The sequence below is a fragment of the Nelumbo lutea genome, chromosome 5 (assembly GCF_056320005.1).
Source record: "Nelumbo lutea isolate HS-2025 chromosome 5, American lotus-T2T, whole genome shotgun sequence".
Classification (NCBI taxonomy): domain Eukaryota; kingdom Viridiplantae; phylum Streptophyta; class Magnoliopsida; order Proteales; family Nelumbonaceae; genus Nelumbo; species Nelumbo lutea.
The window spans coordinates 44,868,713-44,889,423 of NC_142688.1; the positions used below are offsets into that span (position 1 = coordinate 44,868,713).

The 20,711-nt window shown below is 31.6% G+C and overlaps 2 protein-coding genes and 1 non-coding gene across 5 annotated transcripts in view; all 3 read left to right on the plus strand.

Moving 5' to 3' along the window:
• The window catches only part of LOC148852090 (transmembrane emp24 domain-containing protein p24delta3-like), a 45,362-nt gene extending 41,559 nt beyond the window's left edge, over positions 1 to 3,803 (plus strand). The window contains exons 3-5 of the mRNA XM_088945043.1: positions 2,999 to 3,021; positions 3,121 to 3,197; positions 3,310 to 3,803. Coding sequence (XP_088801169.1) covers positions 2,999 to 3,021; positions 3,121 to 3,197; positions 3,310 to 3,457 — 248 coding nt within the window. The 3' untranslated portion in view covers positions 3,458 to 3,803. The remainder of the gene's footprint in view (positions 1 to 2,998; positions 3,022 to 3,120; positions 3,198 to 3,309) is intronic.
• Positions 1,104 to 1,185, plus strand: TRNAS-GCU (transfer RNA serine (anticodon GCU)). Its single transcript has one exon. It is a non-coding gene; the product is annotated as a tRNA-Ser (tRNA).
• A 10,520-nt stretch (positions 3,804 to 14,323) lies between the features above and the next one.
• LOC148852095 (transmembrane emp24 domain-containing protein p24delta3-like) lies at positions 14,324 to 20,275 on the plus strand. Of its 3 annotated transcripts, none has more exons than XM_088945050.1 (4): positions 14,324 to 14,812; positions 15,883 to 16,092; positions 16,181 to 16,257; positions 20,062 to 20,275. In XM_088945050.1, the coding sequence occupies exons 1-4, from the start codon at positions 14,606 to 14,608 to the stop codon at positions 20,093 to 20,095; spliced, it is 528 nt and encodes a 175-aa protein (XP_088801176.1). In that variant the 5' UTR covers positions 14,324 to 14,605; the 3' UTR covers positions 20,096 to 20,275. The 3 variants fall into 3 exon arrangements, with proteins under 3 accessions (XP_088801176.1, XP_088801174.1, XP_088801175.1); XM_088945048.1 differs by lacking the exon at positions 20,062 to 20,275 and adding an exon at positions 16,358 to 16,825 and having other exon boundaries at positions 14,406 to 14,812; XM_088945049.1 differs by lacking the exon at positions 20,062 to 20,275 and adding an exon at positions 18,308 to 18,485 and having other exon boundaries at positions 14,415 to 14,812.
• The last annotated feature ends 436 nt before the right edge of the window (positions 20,276 to 20,711 follow it).

The following is a 20,711-nucleotide window of genomic DNA, read 5'->3' on the forward strand; positions in this document are numbered from 1 at the left end:
CTTATGAAAAATTTTTATACTTAAAAAAAAGGTATTGACTATGAGGAAACCTTCTCTCCCTTGACCGCTACTACCTATCAGTCGCTTTCGCTTGCCTACTCTGGTTGGTGAACAGAGATGGAACAAGCAAAAGTGTCGAAGGTTCAACATAGGAACAATGACCAAAAACCATAACCCAAATCAGTATATATTTCTCAAGTTCTGGTCTAGGTTGCTTACTGATAGTTTTCAATATTAGACAAGGAGAATGTCTACTTTCGGGGAGTCCAAATCAGCTGGAATACCACTATTAAAATTGCAAATGGTATTCCAAGAAAATGGACGACATGTAATCCAGGATCAAGCCCTATTTTGGGTCAGGGTATGAGGCTAATAACAGAATGACAACTATTTTTTGTTTTGTTTCGAGCATGATTTTCAAAACCGGAATGGATCAGACGACTAGACTAGAATAAATGGGAACCGGTCAGGTGACTGGTTCTATTTTACCCTAAAACCATTATTTTGCCAAAAACCGTTGATTTGGTCAGCAAACCGCTAACTTGGGTGTTCGAACTGTTTGAATTGTCTAATGGTTTTGGCTGTTTTTTTTTTTTTTTTTTTTTGTCAAAACAAGCTGTCTGTTTGGTTTAAACGGTCGAACAATTTGACTCGATAACTAGACCCTGACTAGTTCATTGTCTGGTTCAGTTTTAAAAACCTTGGTTTGGAGTGATCATTTAAATTTTTATAATTCCCATTAAGATAAGAGGTGGATCAAGTTAAAACAAATTTGTATTTTTAATTAGGGTTAATTACTAAAACCTCCCTCAATTTTTTAAGAGTTGCTTGTTAATAGTAGTCATTCCCATTTCTATATGAATCGTACAAATTATAAAAATAGATTATTCCAATTTTGATTCCAATTCTAATTCCAATTTTAAATGCAAACCAAACAGACCCTAAAAATTGAGAACGCATACACCTCTTTCCACCTATTATTTGGTCCAATGGTGGGCGTCTTTTAAAATTTAATAAACTATAAATAGCTAATGTACAAATTGAGAGTTGAATGACTCACCAACTTGGCTGTTGAATACTTGAATTGAATCTTATTGTCGAGCGTCGCTTTGGCCGAGTGGTTAAGGCGTGTGCCTGCTAAGTACATGGGGTTTCCCCGCGAGAGTTCGAATCTCTCAGGCGACGTTTGTTCTTTTTCTGGTCAAAGACATCTTTATTGACGCAGGTGGTTGAACCATTTGAATCATGGTTTTGAAAATCGGACCGGACAGTTGATTCGGGAATGGCAATTGGTTCTATATCGCTCTACTAACCGTTCCTGGCCAAAAACCCTTGACTTGGTCAGTAACCCACTGATTCGGTGGTTGGTTTATTGATCCAAACAACAGTTTTGACTGTTTTCTATTTTAATTATTTTTTATTTTTTTAAATCAGAATGAACCATCCATTTGAACCAGATGGTTGGACTGTTTGACTCGGGAATCAGTGGCCAAAACAGCTTCGCATCTGATCCGATTTTTAAAACCTTGATTTGAACTGCCAATGAGTGCAAATTTTGGTTCATTAGGCCACACAATGGGGGTGGAAGGAAAAACTAGCTGTTGGGGGCCAACAACTTATGTTATTGAGAGAATTTCTGTGAATGCCATGTTACCATGAGAATGAGTAAATTAGTATTTACATATTAATTTATTTTTACTAAAAACCAAAGCATGGGCATGAATAGGTGAACTGCCCAAAACATACCCACCCTAGAAACTGTCTCAACAGCCTATGCTGTTGGACCCCAATAGTCAAAGTTAACCGTAATGGGGTTAGCCCATCCCCTAGAGCTCCTTTAATTGGTTTTAATATTAAAATTTTTTATCTAAAAATAATTAAAAAAACCCAAAAATAGTACTTAGTTAATTTGGTTTAATCTAGGGGATGTTTGGAATTGTGACTGTTTTTCAAAAAACGATGCCACGTCGGATCCACATAGGCGTTTCAACAAACGCCAATGTATCTCATTGTTTGGTTCAGCTGATTATTAAAAAATCGGACATGCCTCAAAAATCAGGATCCCATTGACGCATGAAATGCCAAATTCGATGAACTATTTCCCCCAACGGTTGACTAATGTGTATCCTATGTGGTGCTTACCTGTCAACATATATATGAAAAACAATGATGAAAATCACCTTACCAAACAACATAATGTTGCTCATTGCCGACATGGTAGAAGTATTTTTTTGTGAAAAACGGGTCTTAAAAGCATGGACATTTTTTCTTGAAAATTGGTCTCCAAAAGCGTCCATACTTCCAAACACCATGCTAGTTACAAATGTCACATTGTTCTTAGGATGCAACTTGGTGGGTTGGGTCATGTTGAGTATCAACCAAATACCAACCCAACCTTATATATTTGACAATATTATTAATATTTGCAAAAAATTATAACATTTAATCGTTAACAAAGTAAAATAAATAGAAAAGAGCACCAACGGATAATATGAAAAAATAATTATTTTATTATTTCTGGTGGAGAGCTCCAAATCCAAAGGAAGGGAAAAGGGTTTTGTTAACTAAAAATACCAACTTGTTTAACTCCATTATCATCTTAGGGGAATTGCACCAAGAGACTCTAAATGGAAAACCCTCCTGGTTTATACGCCTTGGTATGATTGGAGTACCAGTTGCCATTTTAATAGTGGTATTCCAACTGATCCGGATTCCCCAAAATGGAGAACCCTTCTATAAATTCATGTTCTCAGTGATGAATAAGCAACCCAGACCAGACATAATTGAGAGATAGTGATCTGGGTTCTGGTTTCTGGTCCCTGTCCCTGCTGCTTCGAATTTTCGACGCTTTCGCTTGCTCCATCTCTATTGACCCACAAGAGCGGGCAAGCGAAAGCGATAGATAGAAGGTTATCTTCGTTGGTGTAAGTTTTCTACAGGAAACGATGATGGCGCTTCGCGTTCTGGCATTGCTTCTTATTGTATGTTTGGTGGGTCTTTGCAAGAAAAGAAAAGCTCAAGGTCTGCATATATATATATTTTCTTCCTTTCTCTTTACCTCCTTCGCTCAGCTAGTGCTTCGATCGATGCATTTATATATATACATCCCGTGTCATATAGGGTGTTGAGCTAGAGCTGAAGAAACACGAAGCAATAGTGGAGTCCATTCATGAAAAGATGCTCCATCTCAAAAGCAGGTACGTAGTGTTTGTTCTATTATGGTTCAATGAATCAAGATTTGGTTGTCATTCTGTTAATCTGCAGGTAGAATAAGATTTGATTAATTTATTATTGGTTGTTCATCAAAAGGGAAGCGGAAATGAGGATGGTAAGTGAGAAAACCAATGACAGAGTAGAAATGTTCAGTATCATGTCCGTGGGGATCTGCGTAGTGGTTTCAGTTTTGCAACTTTGGTATTTGAAACGCTACTTCCAAAAGAAGAGGATTATTATGTAGACATGGTGGGTTGGCTAGTCTCCAGATGCTGAACCTACAAGAGCTCTTTGCACCAATTAACGCTTTCTTTTTCTTATTTTTTCTAACCTATATAGGGCAAAGCTTCTGGTCCATTGGTATATATATAATACATGTACATTGGTGTATATATAATGCATGTACATTATTATCTTTTTTCAGTTCTACAAACTTGACATCCACCAAAACATGTATACATATTATTCCTTTTTATGGCATATTTTGTATAATTGCTTTCTGTTAAAGCATCAACTAATTCATATGTTTTTTAACCTCCAGGACTGTACATTCCACTACATTGTAATATAAATCTGCCAATTTCAAACCATGTTTGGTTCAATTCTCATTCATTATTCTTATTATTGTAGAATGGATATGAATGAATAGAAATGAGAGGAATGAGAAGAATGAGAAAATATTGCTATGAACTAAATGCTTAAGTGGACCGTATCATTTGCGGACCAGCACAACTTAGTATGATATAAGCTATGTCAAGCATGGCTCGATTACTATAGCAATTGGGTCATGTCGCAGCCCAACTCACACCCCCTAGGCCGTGCTGGGCTTTGATTGAGAGGTTTCACAATCCGGCACGACATGGCACAACAAAGTGGGCCATGTTGGCACATTCCATGGCATGGCCCATGACGCTATTCTTTGTACAAAATTCAGTGAGTAGTTTTTAAATGAAATTTTAATGGATCCTAAAATTACCAAATTATTTTTAAAAGTAATATATTCTCATTAATTTTTATTATTTTTAAATGGAATGTAGAAAAGATCAAAATTAATGAAAATTGATGATGAATTTTAAATTGTTAAAAAAATAATTTTCAAACCATTTTCTTTTTTTCGTTAACCCCAAACATTGTCTTGGTGGAGGGGAAGCCATCTTGGGATGTAAAATTCTTGCTCCTCAGAAAATACCTATTCAAAATGATTTTCATGTCATAAAATGTAGGAAAGAAAGAAATTACAACATCAACAATTACGGGTGATCATTTTCATCCCAGCCCAGCCAGGTCCGGAAATTCAAGACTAAGGCCTAGGTTTTGTGTTCAAGCAATCAAGCCTGCGAATTTCCAGGCTGAGCCTAGGCTCAGTACTTCATCAAGCTCATCCGAGCCTGCATATATTAATATATTAATATTTATATGTTTTATATGTTATATCGTATGTTTTAAATAGAAATATTATAATATGTCATGTATAATTCATATTTTATATAGCATATTCTATTATATATTGTATAAAATAATTTTTTTACACATATTACATGCATAATATATATTTAATGTATTTATAATAAAAGTTATAAGTCCGTCCTGGAACCCAGGCCTGGGCCGTCCCCAAGATATAACCCATATCACAGGTGAAAAGCTCAGCCCGGCCCATTATCACCCCTCTTTAACAACTTCCTTCTGTATAATTTCCCAACATTAACTAAAAAAGAAAAACTAATAAAACCATCAATCCGTCACCATTAAGATCTTCTATTTTTAGAGTGAGAACCTTCTCAAAAAAAAAAAAAAAAAGAAAAGAAAAGAAAAGAAAAGAAAGAAAGAAAGAAACTACAGTTATCAGTTATAATATGCTCATATTGATCAATCCAATGCCCATTCTCCAACTTTACCTCTTCAACTTATTTTTCTTTCTATTTAACATGAAAAAGTCTGGTATTTTTATCTTCCTCTTTCATCCAGTTTATTATAGACTTATGCCTCTAAAATGTCTCCTCCATGAGTATTATGAAGAACATTCTTAACATCCATAAGATTGCATTTGGAATGTCCACTGCAATTCTCACATCATTCCTTTTCATTTATCAGAACATCATCTTCAGCTAATCCAATTCTTTTGGTAGATGTAATCAAAGACTTACAAGTTCCATCTCTTTTAACGCCCCTCTGACCCTTTTATCTTAAGAAAAAACAGCAAAACAACCGAATATAGGTTGATTCCAAATTTCAGTAACCAGCCACTTAAAAAGCAAAATTGGATGAGTTGAAGGCTTTTAGCTGTGGAATCAATGATAATACCCCATGCCAGTAATAAAATACATGGAGCCCGCACTGAGAAGTTGAATGGCTGTCGGCCCCATGTATTTTATAACTGGTGTGGAGGGTTATTATATATTGGTCCCACAGTCTACTGAAATACAACTATTGCGTTCAGCTATTCCTAAACATCATTTATCATTGAAATCTGTCTAAAATGAAAGGGCTTCAAAATATTAGATTTATTACTTTCTTTTTCTTTTTTATTAATTTGAGCTTTAAGGTAAAGATAAATGTATTTTATTTTTATTTTTAATAATTTTATGAAAAATAAAGTTTTACTATTTTTGTTATATATATTATTTCTACTTTTAATATTATTCTTATTATTTTTACTTGAAATTTTAGTTTTCATTAATATTAATTTCTAATTGGAGTTTTATTGGATTTTATTTTTATTTATAATTTACTATTTTTATTTTAAATGGATTAATAAATTTTTATTAATTTATGTTTTATTCTTATATGTTAATTATTTATTTTCTATTAATTATTGTTGGATAAAATTTGTTTTAGGCATAAATATTGTTTCTTATTAATTATAATAAAATAGAGCTTGCCACGTCAGCAACCCTTAACTCCTTGCTCGGCTACCCAAACCAAGCAATTATAGAGGGGGTGCAAGATCCCCTCTAGAAGTCTATGGAGTTGAAACCTATCATGGCACTCTCTCTCTCTCTCTCTCTCTCTCTCTCTCTCTCTCTCTCCATGTTCGCAGAACACCTAGCCAACCCCCTCCAAAAATTTCTCTTAAACTATCTCTCCCACCTAAAATTCCTCCTAAAACAACTCTTAATCTATAGTGCATGTCCAATTAACCAAATAAAAACAAAAAAAAATAGTTAAATTGATTTGTAAAATATTTTGACATTTTCAATAATTATTGATATTATCGAATACTATTCAGTAAATATCAACACCAAAACTATACTTTTTCATAATTTTGGTAAAATGGAAAATTTAATTACTAAAAATTACATGCTGAAAATTACTGATTTTGGAAATTTAATTTCAGAAATTTTTGAAAATTAATTATTGAAATCGATAATTAATAAAAATTTATTAATTAAAAATTGTTGGTAATTTTTCATTGAAATTTTTATCTTAATAAATATAAATTTATTTTTTCTCTCTCTGTAATCTTTCCCTATAAACTCTCCCAATCCACAAACAAATGGAAACTTGCCTAAAAGCTAGCCCATTCATGTAGGAACGTGGCAGCCTTCTCTCTCTCTCTCTCTCTCTCTCTCTCTCTCTCTCTCTCATGTTCGCAGAACACTTAGCCAACCCCCTCCAAAAATTTCTCTTAAACTATCTCTCCCACCTAAAATTCCTCCTAAAACAACTCTTAATCTATAGTGCATGTCCAATTAACCAAATAAAAACAAAAAAAAAAAAATAGTTAAATTGATTTGTAAAATATTTTGACATTTTCAATAATTATTGATATTATCGAATACTATTCAGTAAATATCAACACCAAAACTATACTTTTTCATAATTTTGGTAAAATGGAAAATTTAATTACTAAAAATTACATGCTGAAAATTACTGATTTTGGAAATTTAATTTCAGAAATTTTTGAAAATTAATTATTGAAATCGATAATTAATAAAAATTTATTAATTAAAAATTGTTGGTAAATTTTCATTGAAATTTTTATCTTAATAAATATAAATTTATTTTTTACATTTTCAGTAATTTTTGACAATCTATTAACATTTAAAGATATTATCGGATAATAATTAAAAGTTTTAGTAATTTATTTTTTGTGGAAAACTAATTCCAATAAATATAAATCTAATTTTATAGTAAATTACTAGTAATTATTGTCATTCTATATTTGTTATGTATTAGGAAATTATTAGTCATTATTGAAAATTACCAATAATATTTCTCTTACCAACCTAGCCTTAACCTAAGCTTTAACCTAACATCTTGGGTTGGGCTTAGGATTGGATGTGTTGAGATTTGTGGCCCAATTTTTAGGTAGAATATATTTGATAATATGTAGATATGTATATCACAAAATGTTGAACGAGCTCAAATTGATCAAATCAGGCTTGGGCTACCTGTGCCCTCAACCCAAGCTCAACCTATATTTAGGTTAGACGCTAGTTTTTTGGCCTAAGTCCAATTTGAAGTTTGAAAACTCAAGCCCAACCTATGCAAAATCTTTGGTTGAGTTGGGTTGGGTCTGGGCACGAATTCCCACTAGTATATATTAAAAGAAGGAAATCTAGGAATTTTCTCATTTTTTGAATTTTTTGATTTTTTATTCCATGTCATTTTTGGAACAACCAATGTGATACTCTCATTTTCCCATAAAAATATTTTAGAGTCTCTCTCTCCCACACACACACACGTTCCGAATAACTTAAATAATCTCATCTCCTAAAATTTCTCCTAAACTACCTCTCCTACCTAAATAATTGCCACTCTAACATCCAACAAATAAAGAATGAGGGATTTGCTTTTCTAAGGTCTAGCCAAGTGGTACCACTATCCCCCACTTTCTCCTAAGTTATCCTTAATTTAGTATGAAGTTTCTCCCCTAAATTATCTCTAATTCCTATTTATCCACTTCATTTTAACCTTATTTGCTCTCTCATTTTGACATCTCAGCATGCCTAGCCCATCCCTATTTCCTTTATGTTTATACCTTTGGATATCCCTTCCTAAAACTATTTCTAAAATCTCTCTGTACAAAAATCTAATCTAATCTACCAAGTGGCACCACTATCCCCCACTTTCTCCTAAATTATCTATAATTTTAAATTATCTCCTAATTTATCTCTAATTCCAATTTATCCTACCCCACATTTCATCTATATCTATCAAAAGAAAAAGTTTGAATTAAAAAGTTTAAGAATCATTTAAATATTATCATGAAATTATGTAATAACTTCAAAATATTTATTAAAAACCCAAAAATTATCAAAGATTTAATAATATTCATATTATTAATAATTTTTACTACTTTTATGAAATTCATAAAAAAATTATGTATTAAAAATTTAAATTATAATTTTATGAATTATTCAACTTAAATATTATTCAATTTATAAAATATTATTTAAAATTTTAAATAACTAAATATTATAAATAAAAAATATAAAAATATTTAAATATTAAATAACAAAATATTTAATATCATGTAACAACTTTAAAACAAATAAAATTTAGATTATGAAAAATTTTAACTATTTTACATTTTATTTAAATATTTAAATAACTAAATATTTAACATAACTAAATTTTAAATTGTTAAAATAACAAAATTATGTAATAGACTTAAAAGTTTCATTAAAAATAGAAAACCATTATAATAGATTTCATAATATTTGAATTAATAATAATTTATATTTTACAAAATTAATAATGGAATTATGTAATAATAATATCAATTATGATTTTATGGATTATGAAATTCAATAACTAAGTAATATTGAAATAACTAAATAATGATATTAATTAAATAGGTAAATAATATTTTCAATAGATAATATTAAATATTAAAAATTTAATTACTAAATTATTTTTTCAATATTATTAAAAACAAATTAAATAGATTAAATAAAGGAAATAATAGATTTAATAATATTTGATAATAAGAATATCAAATATAAATAATTTAAAACTTTTAATTATCAATGAATCAATGAAAAATAGATAAAATAATTTAGAGATATTGAAGATTTCAAATAAAAAAAAGTAGGTAATAACTTTCAAAAAATGTTTTTAATAGGTATTAATAAATATAATAATAATTTCTACATTAATTAAGAATTATAGAAAATAACTTTCAAAAAAGTATATTTATTAATAATAATTTTTAAATCTTAATCTATATATTTTATATATTTATATATACTAAAATTTATATTTATTGTATTTTCAGTAATTATTTATTGTATTTTTGTGATAAATACATTTTTAATAGTCATTTATAAATCAATTTTTATTTTGTTATTTAATAGAAAATCTTCGATAATTATTGGCGATTAAACTATTGTTATTTATTAGAGATTAAACTATTAGTTTAGCTAAAATTAGGAGTGTTCACGGGTTGGTTCGATTCAATTGTATGTTGTTTAGCCAACAAAATTGACCTAGCCGGGTTGGGGAGTTGGTCACCCGAAACCAATAAATCATTAGTGAAGACCAGCCAACTTGGGTTATATTGGTTTGGGTCAATGTTCAATTGGTTGGTTGGTTCAGAAGATTTAAACTTAAAAAATTAAATTTAAAAATTATAGTGGTGTCATTAAAAATTAAGTTAAAAATTTTAAATTTACAATATAAAATATTTTAATGGCTAAACTAAAATTGACCTGGCTTGGTTAGGTTGGGAAATTGCTGAGCTGAAACCCACTAGAAATACTAGAAAACCAACCAACTCGAGTCGAGTTGGGTCGTGTTGGTCGGCTTCACCAATTTGATGAACAACCTAGCTGAAATTAATTAGTTATTTTTGTGTTGTAAAATAATATTAAAATTAGTATAAAAAATATAACTAATTATTAATTATTTAAAATATTAAAATATAAAACAATTGTCCACTCTTGTGTGCTTTTATTGTTTGGTTTTTGCTTAACAAAGCATTTGCATCGCATGGGTCCCTACTAGGTGCAACTTGAGTGGGTTGGGTTGGGCTGAGGGTCAATCCAATCCTAAGTCTCAAACCTCAAGCTCAAGCTTTGTCCATTTCAAGGTTAAGCTTCAATTTACCAACCTAGGCCCAACTCAACCTTAACTAAGCATCTCATGCTTAGGAATGACAATTTCTACTATACCCGATGAGTATCCTCCCCTACCCACCTTGAGCAGGTGGGCTTTTTTGTTTGAGGGATGCGTTTTGAGGAAAGTCATGTTTTGGGATTCTACAACTTGTGTGTTACAGGTAGTGTATGCTATTAGGCTAAACCTGAGCCCTCAACCTTCATATTTGTTGGAAAACATATAAACTTAATGTACTATGTGTTGAATTTAATAATATTTTGAATTAGATGTAAAGGATAATTGATGATTTATGTGTTCTTACATCTTATTCAAATAATTGGAAATTTTGTTGTTTATTTGTGTTATTTTACTTATTTATTGCTTTTATATAACAAGAAATAATATGAAATTAGATGCAGGCTTTAAGCCCAACCCATGCCAACCCTTGAATATGGGTAGGGTTTTGCATTTTCATGTGTGGGGAGGGTTTGGATTCTCAAAATCCAACCCACTAAGTGAGTAAAGTCTAGAATTTATAAAACCCTCCCCATCTTAAAGTTAAAAAACTCATATACAACCTATGAAAAAGCTTTGATTGAAGCGGGTTGGGCTTGAATTGGGCACACGCAACTTGCACCCCTAGCCCTATTGCTTGAAACTGCTTTAACAAAGCCTGTGCATCGCACGAGTCTCTACTAGTGTCTACCTAAAGAAGTTTTGAATTAAAATGTTTATTAAGAATACAAAAAATAATTAAGTAGATTTAATAAAATTCATATTATTAATTTCATATTTTTACAAAGTTTGTGATGAAATTATGTACTAACAATATAAATAATAATTTAACGGATTATTCAATTTAAATGTTATTCAAATAATAAAAATATAATATTAAAAATAATGAAACTCTGTAATATTTTAAAAAAATTCTTAATAGTAGAAAAAAATCTTAAGTTCAATAAATAATTATATTTAAAAAATTTAAATAACGATATTATTTAAATAACTAAATAATATTGCAAAAAACTAATTTTACTTATATCAATTAATAATGCTAGCAAAATTGTATATATTAAAATTAATATTTATTGTATTTTCATTAATTATTTGTTGAACTTTTGTGATAAATTTATTTTAAATAATTATGAATAAATATATTTTTGTTTTGTTATTTAACCAAAAAATTTCAATAATTATTGAACATTAAACTACTCTTATTTAACTTTTTAAATTTAATGTATTATACTTATTTTATTTATTGTTATTTTATTATAAAATTATTTTTAGTAATTATGTATTTTTGTTATAATTTATTAATTAATATTTATTAGATATTAAACTATTATTTGAGATTACACTATTTATTTATTAATTTAATATATATTCAGTATTTATTGTATTTTCATTATAAATTTATTTTAAAAAATTGTGTATTTTGCTATAAATTTTCAATAATAGTTATTTATTAAAAATTAGACTATTAATTTAGCTGAAATTAGACTATTAAGTTGGGAAGTTGGTCACTCGAAACCAACTAAAGATTAGTGAAATTCATCCAACTTGGATTGTATCAATTTGGGTTGATTATCGGTTTAGCCAATCGGTTCAAAAGATTAAAATATTTTAGACTAAGAAATAAGGGAATTTCCCACTTTCTTGTATTAAAAATTATATATATATATATATATATATATATATATATATATATATATACATGGTCAAGTCGGTTTAGTTTTGGTCGGTTTACAAATGACCAAATCGGAACTGACCCAACCTGGTTGGGTTGGAAAATTGCTGAACTAAAGCCAATTGGAAATACTAGAAATCTGATCAGCTCAGGTCGAGTTGGATTGGGTTGGTCACTTTCATCGGTTTGATGAACCCTAACTGAAATTAATTATTGTGATTTTATATTGTAAAAAAATTATTAAAAGATTGAAACATAAAACAATTGTGTACTCTAATTTGTTTATACTATTTAACTTCCGCTTAATAAAATTCACACATCGCACGAATCGCCGCTAGTATATAATTATATGTAATATATATATTTTATTTTAAGCTTAACTTTTCTATATTTGAAATTAAGATTCGAGACATAAAAACTGTTATTTCGACAAAAATAATGGATCAAGGTGCCTTCAGCCTTTGCATTGCTATATATCGGGAAAAGTAATCCTAAATAAATAAATAAAATGGATTGTGTGGGCCAAATGGCAAATAAGTTATGGCCTCTCAAATATTTTGGGCATTATATAATTTATAACCCAGAATGGATTGTGTGGGCCAAATGGCATAACGGTTCATGCGTTTAGGTTGACATATTTTTTGACCAAGTCAGTGGTTTTGCACCAATATTTGAGTTTAAGGTTAATCCAGACCAAAATTTGCACTTATTGGTAATTCAAATCAAGGTTTTAAAAATCGGATCAGACGTGAAGCTATTTTGGCCACTGATTTTCGAGTTAAACAGTTCAACCATCAGGTTCAAATGGATGGTTTATTCTGATTTTAAAAAATAAAAAATAATTAAAAAAACGGTCAAAACTGTTGTTCGGATCAATAATCGACCACCAAGTCAGTGGGTCACTGATCAATTCAACGGTTTTTGGCCAAAAACGATTAAAACTATATAAAACCAATTGCTATTCCCGAATCAACTGGTTCGGTCCGATTTCAAAACCATGATTCAAATGGTTCAACCACCTACATCAATGACGATTTGAAAACATAGTCTGGCAATTTACGTATTTCATCATTTGAATTGTTCACTTCCGATTCACATTCTTGGTATATTAATTAGCGGTTTGTCGGTTTGATTAGTTTTTTATTTTCTTTGACCTAAAATTGATCCCACGTCGCCTGAAAGATTAGAATTCTCGCGGGGAGACCCCATGAAATTAGCAGGCACACGCCTTAACCACTCGGCCAAAGCGACGTTTTCGAGTATTTAACTGCCAAGTTGAAGAGTCATCCAACTCTCAAATTATTGATTTGTACATGCAGTCTAGGATTTTTTTTTGTTAATAATAAATAGTAGTTTCATATTTAATATTTCCTTCCTTCACTACACTACAATTATTAAAATCAAACTATCACCACTATTGGTGACATTACCCATTTATAGTTTATTAAATTTTAAATGACGCCCACCATTGGACCAAATGATTGGTGGAAAGAGGTGTATGCGTTCTCAATTTTTAGGGTCCGTTTGGTTTGCATTTGGAATTAGAATTGGAATTGGAATCAAAATCAGAATGATTTATTTTTATAATCTGTTTAATTCAAATAGAAATGGAAATGAGAATAAGAATTAGCAGAAAAGGGATTTCATTTTCAAGGGAGGGGCAGGGAATGACCACCACTCTCTCAAATGGGAAAATCAGAATAGCCCAACCAAATGAAAAACAAAATCAATAAGAATGAAAATGGGATTCCTATTCCACCCAACCAAATAGTTGGAGTCGAAATAATCAACTCGGATTTAGATTCCAGAGTCCTAGTTTGAATCGAAATTTTGCCATCTAGAAAATGTTTAATTGATGCCATCACTAATTTTTGCCAATATTCTAATGGCGTCTGAGGTTTGAAAAAGAGTTGACTATTATTAGCAAGCAACTGTTAAAAATTTGAGGGAGGTTTTAGTAATTAACCCTAATTAAAAATACAAATTTGTTTTAACTATAAAAATTTAAATGATCACACCAAACCAAGGTTATTAAAATCAAACTATACAATGAACCAGTCAGGGGTCCCTTTTCAGGTCAAATGGTCTGACCGTTTGAATCAAATGGATAGCCCGTTTCGACAAAAAAATAAAAAAATAAAAAACAACCAAAACCATTGGACAACTCAAAACCCAGATCAGTGGTTTATTGATCAAATCAATAGTTTTTTGGCAAAATAACGGCTCTAGGGTAAAACAGAACCAATCACCTAACCGGTTCCCAATTTTTCCAATCCGGTTTTGAAAACCATGCTCCGTTATTAGCCTCATACCCTGAGTCCGTCACTCAAAATGGAGCTTGATCCTGGATTACATGCCTTCCATGTTCTTGGAATACCATTTGCAATTTTAATAGCGGTATTCCAGCTGATCCGGGCTCCCCAAAAGTGGACATTATCCTCGTATAATATTGAAAACTATCAGTAAGTAACCTTGATCAGAACCTGAGAAATGTATATTATATACTGATCTGGGTTCTGGTTTTTGGTCACTGTCCCTGCGTTGAATCTTCGACGCTTTCGCTTGTTCCATCTCTGTTCACCAACCAGAGCGGGCAAGCGAAAGCGACTGATAGGTAGAAGGTGCTCTTGCTTCATTTGGTTTTAAGTTATTCTACAAGGAACGATGATGTCACTGCGCATCCCAGCTTTGTTTCTTATTGTTAGTTCGATGGGTCTTCTTTTACCTTTGGGGGAATCGATTTGGTTGACTCTTCCTCCATTAAGAACCAAGTGCGTCTCAGAGGAAATCCAGAATGGAGTATCTGTCTTGGCAAAATACAATGTCATATCTGCCGATCAAATAGGCGACGGCCCTGCCATCACTGTCAAGGTATATATATTTTTCTAACTCAAAGTCCCCGTTGCATTTCAGGCTGTTTGCCTCTCAGTAAGTTATTTATCCTTGTAAATGTATTTATTCATGTTCTTTTATTTCTTATCTAAATAATGTAATGACTATTTTACCTATAAAAATTTATTATTGAAAGATGCATTTTGTTCCATTCATGTGTTGGGCAACTTTCCCTCGTGGGAAAATTGTTTACCCCAATGTTTTTAACCTGCCGTTAATCCAATCGTCAAATCATTTGAACTATCACTCGGCCAGGATTCTGAGTCCAAATCAATCAAGACCAGTCAGATGATAAAAAACCGTCGATTTGGTCAAGAACCGTTTGACCTGGCTAGTTTGACCGTTGACCCATTCAATCCAATGACTGAGTCATGGGTTGCACACGCAATGCGTACAAAATTTTTGGAGGCCATAACTTTGCACTCCATTGTTCAATTGGTGTGATTTTTTTTATTGTAACTTTTTGAGATCTATGCATCCCCGCTATTTTTCACGAAATAACTTATTGTTTAGCCTCAAATTACAATTTTTAATATTGTTTATAAGTAAAAAATTAAAAACTGAATTTAAAAAACTTAAATTAAATATAAAATAATACATATAGCATATCTAAAATATTTTTATACATTATTTATTGCTAAAATATATATTTACACACACGCACACACACATATGTATATATATATACACTAACGTGGCACAGTTTGAACCATTCATCCTGATCAGTCGAACCAGTGACCTGTGACCTAGAGGCAAAAACAGTTCGGCCTCCGGATTGGTTTTTAAAACATTGATTTACCCACCTAAGAGATAGTATGGAAAAAAAAACTTTCCATGATTCCCATATAAATCTGATAAAAAAACATGGGTTTCTTGATCAATAAAATCAAAATCCCATTAACCAACTTTTCCCTCTCTCAAAATAAAAAAAAAAAACTCTTAATTTAATTTATTTCTGTTGGATATTGATTGATGATTGATAAATCCACTTTGGATATATATATATATATATATATGCAACTTACTTGATAAATCCACTTTGTTTCAAGGTGACATCTCCATCTGGAAGCAACATCTACAGAGTAGAAAATGCTACTGATGACTGGTTTGAATTCAACACCACCGAGGCTGGGAAGTACTTGGTCTGTTTTTGGATGGGTGACTATCATCGAGATGAGGAAGCAAGCGTTTACCTTGATTGGAAGATTGGAATTGCTGCAAGGGACTGGGATTCTGTTGCAAAAGAAGAAAAGCTCCTGGTTTGCACATCTTAATTTCTTCCTTTCTCTTTACCCCATTCACATAGTGCTTATTGATATTTGGATGCATATATCTGGTGTCATATAGGGTGTTGAGCTAGAGCTGAGGAAACAAGAGGAAATAGTGGAGTCCATTCATGAAAAGATGCTCCGTCTCATGGGCAGGTAGTGAGTGTTCTTTTCTGATTCAATGCAACCAAATATATTTGGTTGCCATAGTTTTAAGCAGGTAGAATAACATATTTAATTAATTTGTTATCGATAGGGAAATGGAAATGAGGGTGGTAATTGAAACAATCCATGCCAGAGTAACAACGTTCAGTATCATGTCTTTGGGGATCAACATAGTGGTTTCAGCTTTGCAGCTATGGTATTTGAAACGTTACTTCCGAAAGAAGAAGATTATTTAGACTTGACGAGTTAGCTAGCCTTCAGATAATGCAGAACCTACAACCATTATATTTCTAGGCAATGACAAATTAAAACCAAATTATAGACATCTTTGCACTAATTCTTCCTTTTCTTTATTTTCTATAATCTAGCTAGGGCAAAGTTTAAATCAAATCTGCTACACGTACATTAGTTTCTTTGTCAGTTCTAAAGTCTTGACACCCACAAAAGCATGTAAAGATTTTATTCCATTATTATTTTCTTTTGTTTTAATGTATCAACTAATATGTAGGACTAATTTTACCAACAAAATATTATTTGTCTTGAGAAGCGCATTGTCCAACCATTCTACATACAACACTATTTTCTCAAGATTCAAGGATACAGATATTTAGCCAAATCCTAGTCCAACCATTCTAAAGTGATTCACCTTTCACAACTTTGATAAAGCTGTTTCATACAAACTTGAATCCTAGGTTACAGAGCTTATTCAACTATTCTTTCCATGCATTCCAAAGATTCTTGTCAATGTGAGCTGAATTCTAAATTATCCCACTAATCTCTATGATAAGTCTATACATTCTCATTCTCATGTTCATTATCCCAAGTAGATGATAATACATTAAGGATTTTTGACATAATTCATCCTATGTATGTTTAAACTGATGCAAATAACAAACCAAGACTACTCAAGATACCTTAAAATGAGCATCATACCATTTTACTTCTTTAAGAAGTAAATTTAGTTTTCATAATAATCAGGTCTATCGGGTAAGAAAGACTCGATAGACTCAACTATTAATTGGGACGATTTTGGGTGCATTACTTTGTTCAAATTAATAATCGGGTCTGGTCCGATTATTCATCTAACATATCCTATTTGATGTTTATATAGGGCCCACCATGAAAAGTTAGAAGCCGCTATCCTTAAGTTTGTCAATAATACTTAAAAATCTGAGACTCGATCCGACAATCAATCTGATTATCTTATATTTGGATGATGTATTTATGTATTTATATCCTATTTGATGTTATTTACATTTGATTTATAATTACATTGGATTCAGATTCAGATTTGACCCCATCTGATGTGATTAAAAATCTGAGTCCAATTATGTTATAATATTTAATTGATTTTGATATATAATTTTATATAATTATATTTAAAATTGTACAAAATATATATTATACATTATATATAATAAATTCAATATGTTATTTTTATATTAATTTAGTATGTATAGAAGTAATTAAAATTTTATTTTATTGTTATTTTAAAAAAGTAAAATAAAACCGGATTAAATCCTAATCTAATCCGAATCCACTAGGATTTGGATTCAAATATGAAGTCTTCAAATCCAATCCGATTTCTGATCGGAGTTAGATGCAACTTTTGAGTACTTGATTTGAATTAATTTGGATTTTCTGAATCTGATTCAAATACAACCCTAACTATACTTCACTTTTACAAATGAGCAGTGAATAGATTATCTAGATCACTTCATATCAGCTAAATAAACTTAATCTTTAGCTCAGCTCTCCTAGGTGCCTGATAGCTTGAAAGGGCAATTACTTTGCATAAAATGCAATTAACAAACTTTAACCGTTGGAAATGATCTGGGGGGTCCAGATATAGTAGGCACGTTAGGTAAGCACCTAATAGCTGTGTGAAATTGTTCCAGCTAATTTGCCTTTCATCTTAACATTTTTGTTCCGTTAGGAGTTTTCTATTGTTTTATTATTTATTTCAAAATAATCAAAAAAAAAATCATGATAAAGGAAAACCTGTCCCATTTAATGCACCTTTCTCTCCACCCCTTTGCAGTTTAGGGTTCTCCCACTTTTCGACTTTCAGCCGCTGCAACTGGTTGGTTGGTGTAGGCACTCAACTTGGTTGATTGGAGTGGATTTAATTATTTGCATCATGTTTTCTCAAAGACCCTTAAAATAAATATCGCATTTAATTCTATTAATTACAATCTTTTTTCATCCTCTATTATCTTTAGAAATTCTGAAACTAATTTTTACTCTATTGTTATTTTGTTTATAATAGATAGCTTTGATTAGTGTATAAATTATAAAATTTTAAAAAATAAAGAACATTCCTGCACATGGAGAGCTTTAGAGTAATACATATAAACTAGCGGAGGGGCCGTGCTTTGCAGGGGCTGGAATGGAACCATTGACCCAATCTTTGGACAAAAACCGTTGAATTGGTCAAAGACTCATTACTCGAGCGATCGAACCATCAACCCGTTAACCCATTCAATGGTTTTTGGCCTTTTTTTTTTTAATTCGGAACCATCTGTGCAACCGGTTTCATTTTATCCTAATCTCGGTCCCTGGCCAAAAACCGTTGAATCGGTCAACAACCCATTGACCCATTTTTGGTTTATTTTATTTTTTTTTATTTTTGTTGTCAAAACGGGCCATCCGTTTGGTCCAAACAATCGAACCGTCGACCCGAAAACTGGTGGCCATAACAGTTTCGTTTTTAGTTCATATGAGTCACACACTTGAATGACATAACACATATGGTACTGCTTAATAGACCCCACACACTCAATTTTTTGCCTATAATTTTTGTTGTCAGAACGGGTCATTTGTTTTTTTTTTTTTAATTGGGAACCGTCTAGGCAACTAGTTCCATTTTACCCCAATCCTGCTCCCTGGCCAAAAATCGTTGAATCGGCCAACGACCCATTGACTCGAGTGGTTGAACTGTCAACCCGTTGACCCATTCAATGGTTTTTGGCCTTTTTTTTTTTTAATTTTTGTTGTCAGAACAAGCCGTCCATCCGAACTGGACGGTTGAACTATCAATCCGAAAACTGGTGGCAAGAACGGTTCCATTTTCGGGTCATATGAGTCACACGATCGAATGACATAACATCATAGTTTTTAAAACCGACTCGGAGACCGAACTGGTCAAGGGTTTGATTTTTGGGTTAAACGACCCGCTCTGACAAAAAATTAAAAAATTGTCAAAACAGCAAAAGGTTTTTTTTATAATTGAAACCCTCTTTATAATTGAAACTTAAACGTCAGAAGGTTGGAGATCGAGAATCCAATGAGTTCCAAGTACTTCCATCTCCCAGCACGTTTATGCTTTCCTTTTTTATGATTTATTTTTATTTTTAATTATTTTGACACAAATAATAAAGTAATAAAGAACTCCTAATGGAACAAAAACGTTAAGATGAAAGGCAAATTAGCTGGGATAGTTATCACACAGCTATTAGGTGCTTAATTAGTGTGTTTACGTAACGTGCCTACTACATCCGGACTCTGATCCTGGGTGCAATTAGTCTTTACCCCACTCGTGATGTGTCTTTCTACCAAAAAAACACAATGTATCATGTAACATGGGAAGCCTTTCGACTTTTTCTCTCTCCATGTTTTCCACCCATCATGTGTGTTTCTACCTCGCATCCATTATCGTGCTCTCTCTCTCGCTCTCCCTCTCTCTCTATTTCCACGCATCTGGTTCAGTATGTATTTAATATCTCTCTTTGTCTGTATCTCTCTCCTCTGTATATGTGTTCTTTTAAACGCTGGCACCAACACCATCATACACAGAACACTCAAAGGATTGCAGTCGAAGCTTGATTGACATGGACGTCATTTCACAATATCAACAGAAGTGCTACTGCACTGAGGGAGAATGGATTGATTCTTGCCAAGATTGGTTCGAGAAAGTTTTGAGTGAGGAGACTTTCGATGTAGATCTAAATCATCCAGCGAAATTGTCTACCCCAAAGGTATAGTGAATAAATACATAGGTTTTGGTTTTTGTTTTGGGCGTGTTGAGGTCATTGCATCGCATGTGTGTGCGCGTTGTGCGGTATCGAATCTCCATACTTTCCTCTACTAATTCTAAGGAGTGTAAATCATCTCCTATTGAAACACTGAAAACAAAACTTATAATTTTTTAATGTGGGACAAATTCAAAACCAGATTTTTATAAGAAAAAAAAACTGATTTTTCAACCAAGTGTGCAGGTACAATTTCTCATGTAATTGACCAATCAAACCCATTGGATTTAATTTCTTATGAGATTAAAATCCAATAATGATATCACATGCATAGAGCATTAAGTGATGCTGATAATGCTCAAATATCTGCTCTACACAATACTAGGGTTAAAATAAGACTAATAATGTAGTCTTTACTGACAAAGATGTTAACAAATTTGTTGATTCAATCAAGCGAAATGTTGTAAAATATGA

Excerpts from the sequence above, each read along its gene's own strand:
- LOC148852095 (XM_088945048.1), top strand. The coding sequence starts at position 14,606 with ATGATGTCACTGCGCATCCCAGCTTTGTTTCTTATTGTTAGTTCGATG. Across the intron at positions 16,093-16,180 it reads CAAAAGAAGAAAAGCTCCTG|GGTGTTGAGCTAGAGCTGAG; the intron begins GTTTGCACATCT and ends GGTGTCATATAG. Across the intron at positions 16,258-16,357 it reads ATGCTCCGTCTCATGGGCAG|GGAAATGGAAATGAGGGTGG; the intron begins GTAGTGAGTGTT and ends TGTTATCGATAG.